At 38.3% G+C, this 18,168-nt stretch overlaps 1 protein-coding gene across 1 annotated transcript; it reads left to right on the top strand.

The window, feature by feature from the left end:
• The first annotated feature begins 2,209 nt into the window (after window positions 1–2,209).
• On the top strand, window positions 2,210–16,945 carry LOC131974947 (NLR family CARD domain-containing protein 3-like). Its single transcript, XM_059337458.1, has 7 exons — window positions 2,210–2,223; window positions 2,379–2,509; window positions 11,297–11,435; window positions 13,455–13,571; window positions 14,132–14,395; window positions 14,515–14,555; window positions 15,147–16,945. The coding sequence occupies exons 1-7, from the start codon at window positions 2,210–2,212 to the stop codon at window positions 16,943–16,945; spliced, it is 2,505 nt and encodes an 834-aa protein (XP_059193441.1).
• The last annotated feature ends 1,223 nt before the right edge of the window (window positions 16,946–18,168 follow it).

The following is an 18,168-nucleotide window of genomic DNA, read 5'->3' as shown; positions in this document are numbered from 1 at the left end:
ACCTTTTCTGAAACTACCATCAAACATACGTATTGAAAACATTCTACATGTTAAACTGCTGATGTCATCATCTCCTATCAGTCTCTGTTGGAGTGATGGAGGCTTCATACAAATCTAGCCCAGAAAAAAATGAGTGTGTGCTAAAAATGTTTTCACACTCATCATTTAATCACAACACACAGCCTGTTTTACATCGTATACAGTGTCTGCATCATGTTTCTATAACATGTCTATTTATTATTGTTTTATAGACACACAGACCTGAATACTTGTCCTCTTCTGGAAATCGTCACTGAGCACTGAAAATACAAGTTGTGTTTAGTGGTGTGATGATGTTGGCACAGGTTGTTTGATGTTTGATCATATTTAATTTGCCAGAATGTGTGTAAATGACAAATCTAGCTCCAGCCAGTTGGTCACAGAATCAAACCAGTTTATCTGAATGGACTGGCAAAACCAAGAATCAACACAACTCTAAAAAGCTGTTTTCATTGAATTTGCATCTGCAGTCTTTGTCCTGTTCAGACCTGCATTAACGTGTGTCTGAGGGTGATCTGATCACAAGTGGACTGCTCCAAACAGATTTGTGTACACCTGGCATTAGAATATGTCTCCACATGTGTCACATCTCCACATCTGCTCTGTATGCAAATAAACAAATCATTAAGTCAAGGCTAATACAGCAGTTGATGTGGCATTTCATTATAGGAAAGTCTGTTATAATCTCTACATAATAGTGACTTTGGGGTTATATAATGAACCTATACATGTGGTCTGCCTGTGTATTTATCAGCTGATTTCCTCAGACAGCAGCTCATCACACAGTCAGCTGCTGGGACCTCCAGGTTCACTCTGCTAGTGAACCAGAGCTCCAGAGCTTCAGTTCAGTGGTCAGATTTTTAGCTCCAAAACGTGAACTACAGCCTGTTTAACTCCACTTGAGGAAAACACTTTGTAAATAAATTAAAATATAGATAGTTATCATATAAACACAACAGGATTCATTAAATTAAATCAATGGAAGACAAGGTGAAAGTGTTACAATTTGACATGTTCTATTATCTATAATCACAGACTTTCTGGCTGTCGACTCTCTGAGACTGACTGTGAAGTCGTGGCCTCAGCTCTGAAGTCCAACCCCTCCCATCTGAGAGAGCTGGACGTGAGTGGGAACCTTTACCAGAATGATTCAAGAGTGAAGCGGCTGTGTGCTGGACTGGAGAGTCCAAACTGCAGACTGGAGACTCTGAGGTCAGTTCCTGTGTTGTGCTCACACACAATGTATATCTGCTGAATTTAAATCATGATTGAAGTTTCAGATTTAGTTTGGTTCATTTGTTTTCTCAGTTTGCCTGAGCACAGATCTATAACCCAGTTTGTCAGTCCGTTCTCTTTCACTTGGACTCATATCACAGAAATCCTTGTTGTCAGGCTTCAGCTCATGTGTTTGGGTCTGAACCACCAGTGGTTTGGACCAATCAGTGTCCTGTGAGGAGCTACTGGTTGCTATGGCGATGCTTTAGATGTGTGTGATGACAACAGTTTGTTGAAAACAATAATGTCGCTCAGGTCAAATCTTTATTGTTGTTGTATGAAACAATGAAACAGAGAAAGAGGCGAGCGAAGGTGCTGCAATAATATCAGTTAGATTAAAACAGATTTTTTAGTTCATCCAATCACCTGGCAGGTAGGTTTTGAAAGCGTCTGACCTTTTTCAAACTGTTTCCAAAGACCATTTCTCAGATGGTTCTGTGGAACAAACTGTCTGGCAGCGTCAGGTTCCCTGAACAGCTGCTTTCACTGTAAATAGTCAATAATTAAACAAAGACTTTGTGAAACTCTGTCTGTCAGGAACATCAATAATGAGCTGCAGGTGAGTTTGTTCAGGGAGATACTAAATTAAATGTTGGATGAAGAGAACATGTATCTCACTTTACTCTGAACATCTGATCCAGTTCTAAAGAGGACTGAGGATGAAGCAGAGCTCACACTCAGTCAGCTGTGTGTTGGTGAGAAAAGCCTCAATCTGTGGGTTGAAATGAGACAATCAGAAAGAAAATTAACCTCAATTATTATCTTTGTCTCATTTGTTTCAATTCAATACCAAAGACAACATCTGCTCTAGTATTTTCTCATAATTTGACATGATTGTTATGAATAAGGGGAGACAGAAAAGAAAGAAAGTAACAACAGCACATTTTAATCCAACATGTCTGATTTGATGTCAGTGTTCTAACACAACTTGTTTTAACCTCCATCATGAAGAGTTCAGGTTGTTCATTTTAAACCTTCTTCAGCTCTGAACACATTATTAAACACTGAATGATTTCAAGCAGGAAGTTTGTATTCTAAAGTCACATCATTTATTCTTTATTCAGATTGAGGAACTGCTATTTGTCAGAGATCAGCTATGCTTCTCTGATCTCAGCTCTGAAGTCCAACCCCTCCCATCTGAGAGAGCTGGAGATGAGAGACAATGAGCTGAAGGATTCAGACATCACTCTGCTGTGTGATTTTCTGCAGAGTCCAAACTGCAGACTGGAGACTCTGAGGTCAGTTCACTAACTGTAACTTTTCTAGATCTAATAAGTTTAATTAACAATGGAACCTAATGTATGTACAAACAACATTTCATAACATTCAGAGTTGTAAGATCCCTTTTGTTTATGTAAATATATTGTGTTTCTTAAATAAACTGTAGAAAATGTCCGCTGTTAGTTAAAGTAAAATCATGTTCATCATTTTAAGTAAATAGTCACATCTGTATACAGAATATCATCTTAATGAAGTAATTGATGAGGTCATTTTAATGTTTTCTGAAGTAAAGTATCATTACCATTCTAGTATTGATCCTCTAGTGACAGACCTGACTGAGAGCAGCAGCATGTTATTAATCTGTGGTGACATTTGGATGATGTCTGTAGAAGGCTGACATCATGATGATCCTCAATAACACAATTACAGTCACTCTACTCATTTTAGAGAAAAGTTCTTAGATTAATTCATTTCAAGCTACATATTAAAAATCTGATCGCATCTGATGGGTTATAGATTTATTTTTATCTGCATCATATATTCTTTATTCAGACTGAGGAACTGCAATTTGTCAGAGATCAGCTGTGCTTCTCTGGCCTCAACTCTGAAGTCCAACCCCTCCGATCTGAGAGAGCTGGACCTGAGAGAGAACTACCTGGAGGATTCAGACATGAAGCTGCTGTGTGATCTGAAGGAGAGTCCACACTGCAGACTGGAGACTCTGAGGTCAGTAGAGGGTTTCAGCAGTATTGGACTGAACACAGTTAGTATCAGAGAAAGATCCAGTATCTCCTGTAAACCTTCTCAGTGAAGCTGTGAGAGGAGAATGGTGGCAGAAACACAGAGAGAGAACAGTCAGCCAATCAGATCAGCCAGAAGCTTGTTGAGATCATGTGTTTGAGTTGTGTTCAGGTCTCCAGGAAATAAATGTGGATTACAGCTGACTGCATCACAACATGTACAGACAGTTGTCCTCATTATCAAACCTGATCTCAAAGTGTTTGTTCTCTCATTTCAGCATTAAACAGTTATTGAGTTCATCTTTGTCACAGCTCTGAGATCAGTCTGACTGAAGCCTCTTGTTTCATAGAACCATCATTATATTTAGTAACCATGTGGTCTCTCTCCAGAGCAGAACCTGCTGAAGTCCAGAGTTTACAGCTGATGTTTCACTGCTCAGGCTTTAACATCATTTATATATCTGTCAGACAGACTCCATATTGACACATTTGTAATATTTAAGAGTCGATGACATCAGATGTGATTGAGACTCTGGTTTTTAACAGCTTTTAACCCAAACAGCAGTAAATCATTCATTAAAGTGGGCAGTGAATATCTCTGTTTCTGTGGTGATGATGCGTTCAGGGCTCTCTGTTTATTTCCACTGTGTAGTGAAACAGACTTGATTCTAATGAAGAGAGTCTCTGTTAACACTGATTTATCACTACTGTTGTCTGTCTTCTCTCATCAGGTGGTAGGATTGATCTCTGTCAGAGTGAGTGATCATAAAGGTGGATGTGATGAGACACAAAGTCCAGTCCCCCGTCCTCCCTGTGAGTCCCTCTGGATCTGAGTACCATCAGAGTCTCTGGACTCCTCTGCTGCTGCTCTGTCCTCCTACAGCGTCTCTGCAGACACACTGAGACTCCTCCACCTCCGTCTGTTGTTCTATTCATTCATATAATCTGAGCCTCTGCAGATTAGTTCTGTTTATGACAACATGACTGGACATCAACACATGGAAATAGATATTTCTGATTTGTTTTCCGATGCAGCGCCACCCTGTGGAGTGACAGGGTATTGCAGTTAATTTCAACAGATTTCTTTAGAAAAGAAGTTGATCTTATCTTATTACTACCACTATCAGTCGTTTCTCATATATAACAGATACAAGATATTTGCTTGTAACAAACTTCAGTTAAGTTTCTCAACTGAAAACAAACAGATCATGTTTAATGTTCTTGTCATGTTACTGAACACTGCTGAGTTTATGTTTGCTGTAGTTTGAAGGATGTTGCTTGTATTTTTATTCTAAATTTTTAATGGTGCTACTCAGAAACCGTTTTTGTTTGAGTTGCTACAGTTGGATGTTTAAGCTTTACTCTGCAGAGTTTGATACCAGGAGGCTGTTTATACATTTGTCTGGTGTCTCTCTGCTTATTGGAAATAAGAAATAGAAATTTTGTTTTTTATTTATATATGAACAAAAACTTGTGAAAATATTGTGGTTCTGATTTTTTATGTTTTTTAACTTCTAAACCCTATGCTATCCCAGACAAAAATTCTCAACTTCAAACAATTAAAAAATTATTATACTATTATTAGACTATTTAAATATTTTTTATTTTTTATTAAAAAATATATTACATATTGTAACCATTTTACTGGGTCGCTCACGTGCGTTTTCTTTGTAATAATGATTTCTCAAAGTCAGTGAATTTTAGTAAATAAGTAATATTGATTTCTTTATTCTATATTATTGTAGCTTTGTATGATAAAAGGATCAAAGTAAAAATAAACTAATAATTATGATACACCCTTTCTTCATTAGTGTTCAAAACATGAATACATTATAAATGATCATAAATTGATAAATAATACAGAATTAATTAATACAAATCTATTATTTGCATTTACCTCGGTGTTTCATGCATCATATATCGTTATGTTATTATCATTGTAATTATTCATATTTATATGATATCTGATTTGTTAAACCAGGTGTATTTCCACAGATGGAAGTAAAGAACTGAAGTGGAGTTTTAAGTGAATTTCAGGTTGGGTTCAGCCAGCAGAGAGCAGCAGAGAGCTGAAGGAAAACTAGAGAGTTTCTTTTTTAAACTGCTGTAACTTCAACACAGCCTCTTGTTGACACAGTTGAAGCCTGAACAGTAAAGTGTGCTGTGAAATGCTGACCGTCTCATCACACTGCTAATGAAAGAGTGAAATTACAGCAAAGAAATATATATTTTGTATAGTTGGAGTATTATAAGGAGCTTCTTTAAGCAAAAGAAAACAGGAATACAAGGAAAAGTGAGACATGTTTAGCACATACGAGTATGGTCAAAGTATCAACTCAGGATCCACCATGTTAGTGTATTAATTTGTGTTTTTAAATGTGTTTTTTATTGTTTTTATTATTTTTTTTTATTTTACTATGGCTGGATATTGTTTCCCATCATTGTCTCTGTTTTTCTATTGTTGAAAGTACATCATGCTCCCTCTTTCCTTGTTCTAAGGTTGTCATTTTATTAATTCAATGACAATAAAAAAAAATCACAAATAGCGTTTTTTAAATGAATTAATTCAAACTGTGCAGAGTGACATTAAACATATACAGAGGAAGTTTAGTTACAAGTGATTTGGTAATAATTGGCCCAAAGACAAAAGTAGAGATCAAACGTTGTAGAAAAACAATAAACAAGTCAAGTTTATTAAAAGAGTAAAACACATCAGGAAAACTTTGCAATAATGATTTTGTGGGCTACATTAATAAAGTCATGCTTGACATTATCATGATTTTTTAAATAAGAGATCAAAAAACTTGATAATCAATGATCAGTTTAGTGATTCGTCACTTGATGACTGATGATGAATATCTGAATGATTCTTCCAACATTTTAACTAGTTTCTCTGATTTACTTTTGTGAAACTTAAGAATCTCTGTCAGCTTCAGAAAACATGTTTTTTTGGTTGTGAAATGTTGTGATTCAAAGACAAAGTGAAGCATTAATGATAAAAACATGGTGTTTGTCAGCAGTCTGTCCAAACAACAGCCATAAAAGCTCCACAATCCAACCGTTAACTGCACCTTTTCCTCTCAGGAAGAACACAGCAGCAGAGTGATTGTGTTGCACCTGTTGTTGGTTATTGATCAGAGCGTCCGCCCCGTCACCTCTCACCTGTATCACTGCTGCACATACGGACTGTTTGTCTCGTCCTGCAGGTTAAAGTGTCTCCTTATCCTTTACTTTCAGCTGAGTGACGCAGACCATTCAGAAGCTTCAGCAACATGTTTTGATTCTCTCTGGACTTTAACTGCTGCGTAAAGAACTGCTGCAATCACTGTCAACAATTCTAGCTGCTTTAAAACACATGAGAACAGTGGTGGAACATGATTCAATATATTCACTGCACTGCAAGTACACTGTAGAGGTTTTTATACTGAGTGTTCTGCTTTTCAGCTGCTTTATAATTCTTCCCCACTGTGCAGCCAAACATTCAGAGCAGAAGAAGTTTCCACTGCTGTGAAGTCCTGAATTCAACATGTTACTGAACTAAAAGAAGAGAAGTATTAGAAGTATCAGGTGTTCCCAGGCCAGAAACATACTGACGTCACGTCCGCCGGTCGACATCGAGCCACAGCTACTGACAAACATCTTGACAGCGTGGGAAAATCCTGTAAAACATCAATTTTAACTGCCACTTAACTGCTGGCCAGATGATTCTATTTGCCTTATGCACCGGGTCCTGCTGTCTGTGAGATGAGATGACCGTGCATTAAAGGCTTTTAGACATCCGACTTGTGGATTTTAAGCAAACCGAGCAAACCTGGAGGAAACCATACCACTGATAGAGAAACCACATCAGTACAGACTTTCCAGAGCCTGGTTTAATGTTTTAACGTTTTAAATGCAAAGATCGTTTTAACATTTGATTTTGAAATTTTAACGTTTTATTGCAAAGATCGTTTTAACATTTGATTCTGATGCTTTAAGGCTTCAATGCAATGACTGTTTTAACATTTAACTTGGACTGGAAAAGGATTTTAATCAACGGACGTCTGGATTTTAAACATCCAAGTAGTGACGCAACATAAGTGGCATCATGAGTCCACTCACCAAGTGAGTTAAATGCAGACACACTGTAGCAGGGTTCCCAAAATCAGAGGAACAATAATTTTACAATGAACTGACATGATTTGACAAGGGACTAAATTTACCCGTCAATAACTGCCATCTGTCAAGTCTAGAATATGTTTTAAAGTTTACATTTAGGGAGGATTTTCCCTCCATGTAAAATTGTGTTAGTCCCTCACAACGATTATTTCCAAGTTTTGGTCACTTTCATATAACCAGGATAAAGGTGTTCAGACTGTGGACACATGCATTAGAAAATTAAAGTTCATAGAAATGATCAAAGGTAAGGCTTGACTGAAAGAAGACAACTCAATGATCTTGTGGGATAAATGAAGGCTGGATACAGCTTGAAACTTGTGCAGGACATTCACTTTGACTACACTTTAATGAGAAAATATTACTGAGGTTGTAGAAGTAGCAATGCTATGAAAAACAACATAAAAGCTATTGTATTACAAATGAAAGTCCTCTATTCAGACTTAAACTTATTAACATATAAATGCTTCAATAATTTTTTCATCACTACAGATATGTCAACATGTAAACTGCATCATATAATCCACCTTCTTTCAGCCTCTAAATATCAACTAACAACTAATTATTACTCTTAAAATGACAATTCAAACACTTCAGCCGACTCTTCAACTGTTGTCACTGACACATCGTCTATTTGATCACTGATCAGAGGGTCGGTGGTTCGATCCCTGACCATGGCAGCCTACATGTTAAAGTATCCTTGGGCAAGATACTGAACCTTACATTGCTCCTGATTCTGGCAGGTGGCATATGGGCTTAAATTTGTCTCATTAAATACCTGTAAAGGCACAGAGTGTGATCTACAAATAGATGTTTTGCTATCCGCAAACAATTTCTAATTTGTAACTTGTATTTTGGTTTTTACAAATAAGTGTGTATTTGTAAATATATTGTGTATTTGCAAATACCCAATTTTTTATTTGTAAAAACAAAAAAGACAAAATTCTGTTTGTGAAGTGTGACTCTGCATTTGTGAATCATCCATCACACACATCATCTCTTTCCTCAAAGACGCATTTTAGAGACGTTCTTGACAAGATCCAGACAGATTCACAAAGAAACAGCTGGTGGTTCACAAATGGTCCGCCAGAGGATTTTTAACTTGTGTGTTGGTTTTTACAAATAAATGTGTATTTGTGAAAAAAGGGCATTTGTAAAACTGAAAATTCAGCTTGTGAAGTGTGATTCAGCATCTGTGGATCACTAATCACACACACGCATCTCTTTCCTCAATTACGTATTTTTGAGACGTTCTTGTCGAGATCCACAGAATCACAAAGAAACAGCTAGTGATTCACAAATGGCCGCCCTCCTCAACAGTAGGTGGCAGTGTTGTTATATGCATTGATGGAGCGATTGTTTGGACTCTGTTTAAGGTGGACTTAACTTAACTTAACTAAAGCCATGGGACATAAGGAAATGGAAAATTGGGTATTTATAAATGCATGTATGTATATTTACACAATGAATTTACAAATAAATACTTGTTTCTAAAAACCAAAATACAAGTTACAAATTAGAAATTAGTATTTGTGGATAACAAAACACGTGTGCAAATCAAGGACTATCTGTAGATCAGCCTCTGTGCCTTTACAGGTATTAATGAGACACATTTCAGCCCAGAGTGGCACCATGTAGGGTAGCCTCGGCCACCAGTGTGTGAATGAATGGGCAGATGAGCGCCGTCTGTACTGTAAAGCACTTTAAGTGGTCACAAAGACCAGAAAAGTGCACTGCTTTTATTGTTTAATCTTCACTTGACATTTCAGCTGCTTTCAGCTCTCACTTTTCAACGGTTAGTTACACTACAAACTGAAATTCATCTGCCTGCCAGGGTCACTTGTAAAAAAAAAACATTTTAGCAGATACTTCAACCCACTTTAGTGCTTTAACTTCAAGTGACAGATCAACTTCTCTTAGTGCTTCAACTTAAACTGCCCTCACAATATCTCACACACATTTGATTCATTCAGTCCAATAACATTTAGAAAGTCTAGAAGAGATGCACAAAATCATTGTATTGAGAAGCAGTGAGTGATGCTGATTCCTCATCCAGCATCAGGAGCAGAGAGAAGAGTCAGAACCAGAGCCACAGGATGTCATGCAGGCCTTGAGGGATGAAGTAGATGAAGTCAGAGTCATAATGAAGAACAATATGGAACAAAGACCAAAGGTTGGAGCCCTTCTCAAGGAGTCAGAGGAAATGGAAAATGTGAGTCTTAAGGCAGTAGTTTATCTTCTCTGATTTGTGTGAAAGTTTTATTCACATGATTGTAACATTGCATTTTGGTGTGCTGCACAGTTCATTATGCAGTGAGATGTCAATCAAATAAAGAGATTGTTAAACAATGATCTCAGTTTTCACCATCAGCAGGAAAACCTGTAAAAGAGCCAAAATGCCTCTCACAAAGCTGAAAAGGGGGTTTCTGTTTTTATCACATGAAAAGTTTACTATTTTACAGTAAAAATAGATATAAGGAAGAATAAAGGAAAGGAACATTTAGAAATGAATATATGATATACATTTTTGTCCTATTTCATTATAATGTGTTTAATTGAAAAAGTATATTCATCAGCTCTATCAACTTTCATTTAGTTAATCATACATTAATAATCAATTATTTATTACTTATTTATGTATAGGCCTACATTTATTGATACATTTTAACTGGGTCTCCTTACTGTTGTCTTTACTAAGAAACATCTAAATATATGACATCACTATATTTTTATTGAGGCATTATTGTGATGTTCCTTTTTCCTGTGGAAGTGGTTTTACTGGTTTTACTGGCCGGTCTGAACCGGGGACCTTTCCCCCGCTCATCTATTGGTTGGTGATTGTGTTACGTCACTGAGACTTGAGATAATATCAAACACGTTTGATATGATCCAAACCAAGACTAGGAAAAGACTGATAAGAAACAGAGCAGATTACTACCTTAAACTGAACCATGGAGATGACGGGAGCGCCGTGACTCCAGTAAAACTCATAGATTTACTAGATTTCCATGCTCACAGAATAGAAAGTAGAATATTCTACTGCTTAGAAAAGAAAAGTAATACTGTGCCTGATCTTGAAAAGTAATATTGCACATATCATGAAAGTAGTGGTATGAATTATGTTTGCTAGAACTAGGAGAACGTATTATTTCAATGGGTCTAGACCAAGTGACCTGTTAGCTTTAAGACTGACACATAATGAAAAATATTAACATTATGACCATTAAATCACACCATCACACTTTAACTGAACCTGGTGAAATTAATATGGCATTTAAAACATTCTATACTCGCACATTGTGTTTTTCTGAGGTAGTAAATCAAGTGAGAAATTTCAAATTTTGCATTGAAATGAATGGACAGATTTTTTTGCAGCCAAATTTAACGCCCCCTGCTGGAATTTTCGGTGGAATGCAGTTTAAGGCACTTTCTGGTTTGTCTCCCTGCTCAGACCAGGAGTGTCGCCTGATAAGCACTCACACACACACACACACACACACACACACACACACACACCTGCAACACCTGTAACACCTGTTATTGGAGAGGGGAGGAGCAACACTGACTACCTGTAAGTGAAAGTATCAGTCAGTTCAGACTCCATTTTGAGTCGACACAACAGAACAGGGAGGAGGACAACTTGAAGCTGAGGCGAGGTGAGTTTTAATCCAGCACACAAAGTCATGATGGCTGAAAAAAACACAGTAGACCTGCTGTAAACAAAGAAAACAAGCACAGAGGTAATGAAAGTGGAGTGCTGAGTGGTTTTATTGTACTCTGTGTGTGTGTGTGTGTGTGTGTGTGTGTGTGTGTGTGTGTGTGTTCTTATTCTCTAAGTCCTGGTGTGAATCTCTTTTAATCTTCAGATAAGAAGATGAATAATTGTGTGGAGGAAGAGGAGGACGGAGCAGAGTCTCTATTTTCAGGCTGTCTGTCTATGAAGAGTGACCGGTCCATGATTGACCCTCTGACCTTCAGTAATGAACCTGGACCCTCAGACACAAAGTAAGAACTGCTACTAACTCATCATTAATTAAATAATCTGATTATGGGAAATGCATGCCTCATGTGCATTTGGGATCAATTAAAACAAAAAAAACTTGAATGTCGGCCAACAATGTTAACAGGAGCATAAAAATTAACAGAACAAACGTGTTCTTTGTGGTTTTCTGTCCACAGTCTGAGATAAACAGATATCTGATACAGCACTGGAAAGTAAAATCTGAACTCATCATTGTAGTAAAGATAAGACTATCAGTTATGTTTTCAGTCTAGTATTCAACAACTGATGTTAGCTACACAATACATAATAATTCATCATATTTCTCAGCAGGGAGAGAAAACTGCATGTTAACAAACATGTTGCAGTAAGTACAGGGGCAGGTCTACCTTTAACTTCAAGTCACTGAGCTAAACAGACAATTTTCTGATCTTTGAGAACCCAGAAGGTCCTCTAGTCACACTTCCAGCTGTTCTGAAGGTATTTACAGACCCCACAAACACTGGTATCAAACGTATTAGCTGTGTAGTGAACTGATTTTTTAAATATTATATATTGTGCAGTATTTTATACTGGGATGTTTTTTGTAAGCAGGCAGATTTTGTTTTATGGATCACACATATTTTCAACAATAGAGTACCTGTATTATCATACCGTATGACCTGCTAATACGTTTGATACCATATTGTATGACATGTTTATAGACACTAATATTTGCCAGTGGTTCATTAAATGAGATATTTGTACTTGTGCTGTCTTTGTTATTCTGGGGAGGGGGACCAAAGATAGATCAGTTTTGTTCAAAGGTGTAACTCATCACTTGTTCATTGCAGTAGTTAAGTGTGAAAAGGAGGCAACTTTAGATAAGGGAACATGTGTTGGCTAATAAGTGTTCAACTACTAGTGAATTAGTAATGATCAAGATGTCACTTTTGAATGGGGAACATATTCTAAGTAACAAAGACTTAATTTGGAGTTATTTGGACTCTATTAACACTTGTGGTTTTGTGTTTTGTTATGTAAGAACAGACCATATTCATTGAGTGTTATTAAGGGAGAATAACTATTCTTGTGATGCTACCACCTTATAAAGTCCAAACAAAGTAAAGCACATTAAGATCGTAACTCAACAACTCCCTTACTTACTACTAATAAGCAATAATTATGAGGTTACTGAGGGAAAACTCTTAGTTAATGGGATTGCTGGTTGTATAATAAGGCCATGCAGAATAAGGCATTAATAAGTACTTAATAATGACTAATTAAGAGCCAATATGTTACTAATTTGCATGCTCATAAGGCACTAATTAATGTTGAATATGTGTACCTTAATATGAAGTGTTACCATTTCTGTTTCTGCAATTTTACTTTGAAGGGCATATATATCCCATTATGCTGTGTCTCTTAATAGCCTGTTGGTTGATAACAGAATGCTGTTTAGTAAGTTCTGTTTCCCCTGATAGGGTCATCTCTGCTACACTTACAAGATAAAACATAAATCAGTAATTCAAGATAAATTTGGATTTTTATTTACATACTGTTAAATGTGTATTATTGAAGCTTGATAAGCACCAAGAGTCAACTTGTTTAAAAGTGTTTATCTGTAATCCAAAATAATTTGGGCTTTTTGTTCACCTAAAGAAAACAAAAGTCATCATAAAGTGAAATATTTATTATTGAAGCTTGATGAGCATCAAGAGTTAACTTGTTTAAAAAGCATGTGTACCTGTGTAAAGATATAAACCTTGTAAGCTCACTCTAAAGTTAAGTCTGCCTTTAGCTTAGTTGCACCCTTGTTGCACTTTGTGTGTGTTTGTTTCATGTTTTTTAACATTGCATGAAGGCATTGTGTATTGCTCCAGTTTTCTTGCAATATAAATTTGGATGTTAAACAATTTTCAGAAATTTGTGTTGCAACTTCATGTCTGAGGAAATAGTAACAGTAGTTTTTGTATTTAAAGCTTCCGTCAAATAAGATAATTCATCAATGATTCATGGGAGTGAAACTGTTTTTGTGTTTGGAGATTTCAGTACAGACAAAGAGCAGAGTCTGTCGTGTCCGGCTGTCAGTCTATGAAGAGTGACTCGTCCATGTATCGATCTTTGAACTTCAGCAATGAACCTGGACCCTCAGACACAAAGTAAGAGAGTTTTACTGCTCGCTGACCTGATGGAGGGTGATGCATTGAGGATGAAGATGAAATTCTTTGCTGAACGATTTGTGTTCATGATGCAGACTTATTACTGCAGTAACTGTTCTAAACAACATGGATCTTACTCTGGGTTTTAAAACCGCAAAATACTGATTTATTTATTGTGTTTTGTAAATGGCTTTTTATTTAGTATGTCCGGTAAAGTTTATTTTGAAAGGAGTGTCAGTATGATAGATGGATGGATGGATGGATGGATGGATGGATGGATGGATGGATGGATAGATAGATAGATAGATAGATAGATAGATAGATAGATAGATGGATGGATGGATGGATGGATGGATGGATGGATGGATGGATGGATGGATGGATGGATGGATAGATAGATAGATAGATAGATAGATAGATAGATAGATAGATAGATAGATAGATATGATAACCGTTAATTGACTTTAACTGTTAATGTAACACTCACACTGTTTTGTATTAAATTGCAGCAGTATGGGAGAAAGTGTTTTCACTTTAGTGATAAAGAAATGTGTTGACAGAAAGAGGAAGAGGAGTGATGAGGAGGAGCAGCCGTCCTGCTGTGCTTCCTGTCAGGACGTCCTGAAGGATCCCGTCTCTACCAGCTGTGGACACTGGTTCTGCAGAGCGTGCATCAGCTCATACTGGGACCAGTCTGCTTCACCAGGAGACTCCTCCTGTCCCCAGTGTGGACAGAGATCCAGAAGCAGACTGGGACTGCAGACAGCCAGTCAGAGCAGCACTGAACAAAGTGAGACTGTCCCTCTGTCTGCTGATGTCTTCATGTCACATGTTTAACAGGCTCCTCTCACTGCAACAACCTCTGCTAACAAACATTCTCTGCTTCAGGTTAGAAGCTGCAGCTTTCAGCATGCTTGTCTCTTGCTGGTTTTACATGTAACAGGGTCCGGCCTGAGATGATCTCCTCCCTTAAACCAAAGCCATGTCTGTAACTAAACTGACTGGATCAACACGTGTGTCTCTGCTCCAACCAGAGAGAAAGTTCTCTGTGTTGAACTCTCAGTGCTTTAGGAGCTTCTCACTGAATCTTTGTGGTTTGGAGTTTATTTCTCCTCCTGTGTCCCAGTTTATACTTCAAGATATCAGCTTTATTTTACATTTTACTGATTTAAACCACTCAGTAATATGTGAAATAAAGCATTCCAGAGCCTTGTTAACTTACTGCTGATTTAAACAAACATCTTGTGTTGCTGCTGCTTCACATAAAAGTTTTCTACTGACAAAAGCTGCTGAGCTGCTGAGGCCCAGCCTCCTGCTGTCAATCAAACAACCAACACACAGTCAGAGGCTGAGAGGAAAAGGAGCATTTCTAATGTTCCCCCAGAAAACATCTTTTCTTAAATATAAAAACAAAACAATAAATGTAAAAATCACTTTGATGTTATTTTTAAGCTCAAGAACAGATGATTACTTCATAAACTTTTCTACTTTATATGTTCTTATATGGATTCTTCATTTTGGTAATAAATATAATGACTTTGACTCATTGCTTTTCAATCTTGTTCCTTTTTTTAGTGCCTGGCGGTCTGCAGGAGGTTTTAGATGAATATAAGATCAGTCTGAGGAGGAGATGTGAACATGTGACTGAAGGAAGTGATGCAACAGGAAGTGGAACCCTCCTCAACAGGATCTACACTGAGCTCTACATCACAGAGGGACAGAGTGAAGAAGTTAATACCCAACATGAGGTGAGGCAGCTGGAGACAGCTTCCAAGAAGAAGACCGTCCACGACGCTCCAATCAAGTGCCAGGACATCTTTAAAGCCTTACCTGACCAACAGGGACACATCAGAGTGGTTCTGACGAACGGCGTCGCTGGCGTTGGAAAAACCTTCTCGGTGCAGAAGTTCAGTCTGGACTGGGCAGAGGGTTTGGAGAACCAAGATGTCAGTGTGGTGATTCTGCTTTCGTTCAGGGAGCTGAACTTGATCAGAGATGAGCAGTACAGTCTTCTGGAGCTGCTCCATGTTTTCCATCCAACATTACAGAAGGTCCCAGCAGAGAAGCTCGCCGTCTGTAAACTTCTGTTCATCTTTGACGGCCTGGATGAAAGCAGACTTTCTCTGGATTTCAACAAGAAGAAAATTATCTCTGATGTCACACAGAAGTCATCGGTCAACGTGCTGCTGACAAACCTCATCGAGGGGAATCTGCTTCCCTCGGCTCTCGTCTGGATAACTTCCCGACCTGCAGCGGCCAATCAGATCCCTCCTGCATGTGTTGACAGGGTGACAGAAGTACGAGGCTTCACTGACGCCCAGAAGGAGGAGTACTTCAGGAGGAGGGTCAGTGATGAAGAGCGCTCCAGCACAATCATCTCACACATCCAGACATCCAGGAGCCTCCACATCATGTGTCTGATCCCAGTCTTCTGCTGGATCACTGCTACAGTTCTGGACCACATGTTGACTATGGAGCAGAGAGGAGAGCTGCCCAAGACCCTGACTGACCTGTACTCACACTTCCTGCTGGTTCAGACCAAGAAGAAGAAGCAGAAGTATGCTGAGGGACATGAGACGAGTCCACAGGAGCTGATGGAGGCTGACAGAGAAGTTCTTCTGAAGCTGGGGAGGCTGGCGTTTGAACAGCTGCAGGAAGGAAACATCATGTTCTACCAAGAAGACCTGGAGCGCTGTGGTCTGGATGTCACAGAGGCCTCGGTGTACTCAGGAGTTTGTACAGAGATCTTCAAAAGAGAGAGTGTGATCTTCCAGAAAACAGTCTACTGCTTCGTTCATCTGAGCATTCAGGAGTTTCTGGCTGCAGTCTACCTGTTCCACTGTTACACCAACAGGAACAGGAACACAGAGGTACTGAAGGCTTTTCTGGGAAAGAAATTTGTTGGTTCATCCCTGGATGACTTCTTGTGGGGAGCACTGACAAAAGCCTTGAGTAGTGAAAATGGCCACCTGGACCTGTTTGTTCGCTTCCTTCATGGCCTCTCTCTGGAGTCCAACCAGAGACTGTTAGGAGGCCTGCTGGGTCACACAGACAACAGTCCAGAAGTCATCCAGAGAGTCATCAAGAACCTGAAGGAAAAGAGGATCAATGTCTCTCCTGACAGAAGCATCAACATCTTCCACTGTCTGTTGGAGATGAACGACCTCTCAGTCCATCAGGAGATCCAAGAGTTCCTGAAGTCAGAGAACAGTTCAAAGAAGAAACTCTCTATGATCCAGTGCTCAGCTCTGTCCTACATGCTGCAGATGTCAGAGGAGGTTCTGGATGAGTTGGACCTGAAGAAGTACAACACATCAGAGGAGGGAAGACAGAGACTGATTCCAGCTGTGAGGAACTGCAGGAAAGCTGTGTAAGTCCAGATGTGATCATCAACATTATACAGCAATGTAAAGCTGAAGCATCAGTGTGAGAGTAAAGATACACACTTTACACACATGTACAATATAAAACTTGGATAATACAAACCTTTTCTAAAACTACCATCAAACCTGCATAATTGAAAACATTCTACATGTTAAACTGCCGATGTCATCATCTCCTATCAGTCTCTGTTGGAGTGATGGAGGCTTCATACAAGTCTAGCCCAGAAAACTAAAGAGTGTGTGCTAAAAATGTTTTCACACTCATCATTTAATCACAACACACAGCCTGTTTTACATGGTATACAGTGTCTGCATCATGTTTCTATAACATGTCTAGTTATTATTGTTTTAATAGACACACAGACCTGAATACTTGTCCTCTTCTGGAAATTGTCACTTGAGCTTTCATTCAATTGTTTCCATCATATTTCTATTCAGCAGTTTCTGAACTATTTTGTATGAAGAAATGTTTCACAGTTTATACAGAATCTATAATTATTGCTTGTTTTGAGAGGATGTGAAGGGATGCCATCCTCCATGTTATAGAACAAAACATCTCTCTCTCTCTTAAGTAGAAGGTCCAACTTTATATTTAGTTCCCAACAATGAATTTATTTTCACAGGTTTTCGAGCATTATAAATGTTGTTTGATTTAAACATTCAGGAATCTATTTGAATGGACCGGTTTGTTAACAGTGGCTTATTCCAGAACTACTTCAGTAAAGTTCACTGATAGAGAGCGTTTTTTAAAGCATGTCCCTATTTTAGTTAAACCTTCACGGTGCCAATAAACCCCAGCAGCCCGCCCAGGTTTAGTTCATGTTTAGAAAACACTGAAAATACAAGTTGTGTTTAGTGGTGTGATGATGTTGGCACAGGTTGTTTGATGTTTGATCATTTTTAATTTGCCAGAATGTGTGTAAATGACAAATCTAGGTTCAGCCGGTTGGTCACGGAACAAACCAGTTTATCTGAATGGACTGGCAAAACCAAGAATCAACACAACTCTAAAAAGCTGTTTTCATTGAATTTGCAGCTGCAGTCTTTGTCCTGTTCAGACCTGCATTAACGTGTGTCTGAGGGTGATCTGATCACAAGTGGACTGCTCCAAACAGATTAATGTTCACCTGGCATTAGAATATGTCTCCACACGTGTCACATCTCCACATCTGCTCTGTATGCAAATAAACAAATCATTAAGTCAAGGCTAATAC

This window comes from Centropristis striata, chromosome 7, assembly GCF_030273125.1.
Source record: "Centropristis striata isolate RG_2023a ecotype Rhode Island chromosome 7, C.striata_1.0, whole genome shotgun sequence".
Lineage (NCBI taxonomy): Eukaryota > Metazoa > Chordata > Actinopteri > Perciformes > Serranidae > Centropristis > Centropristis striata.
The sequence above is the reverse complement of the archived record's forward strand: the minus strand, read 5'-3'. Positions and strand labels throughout refer to the sequence as shown.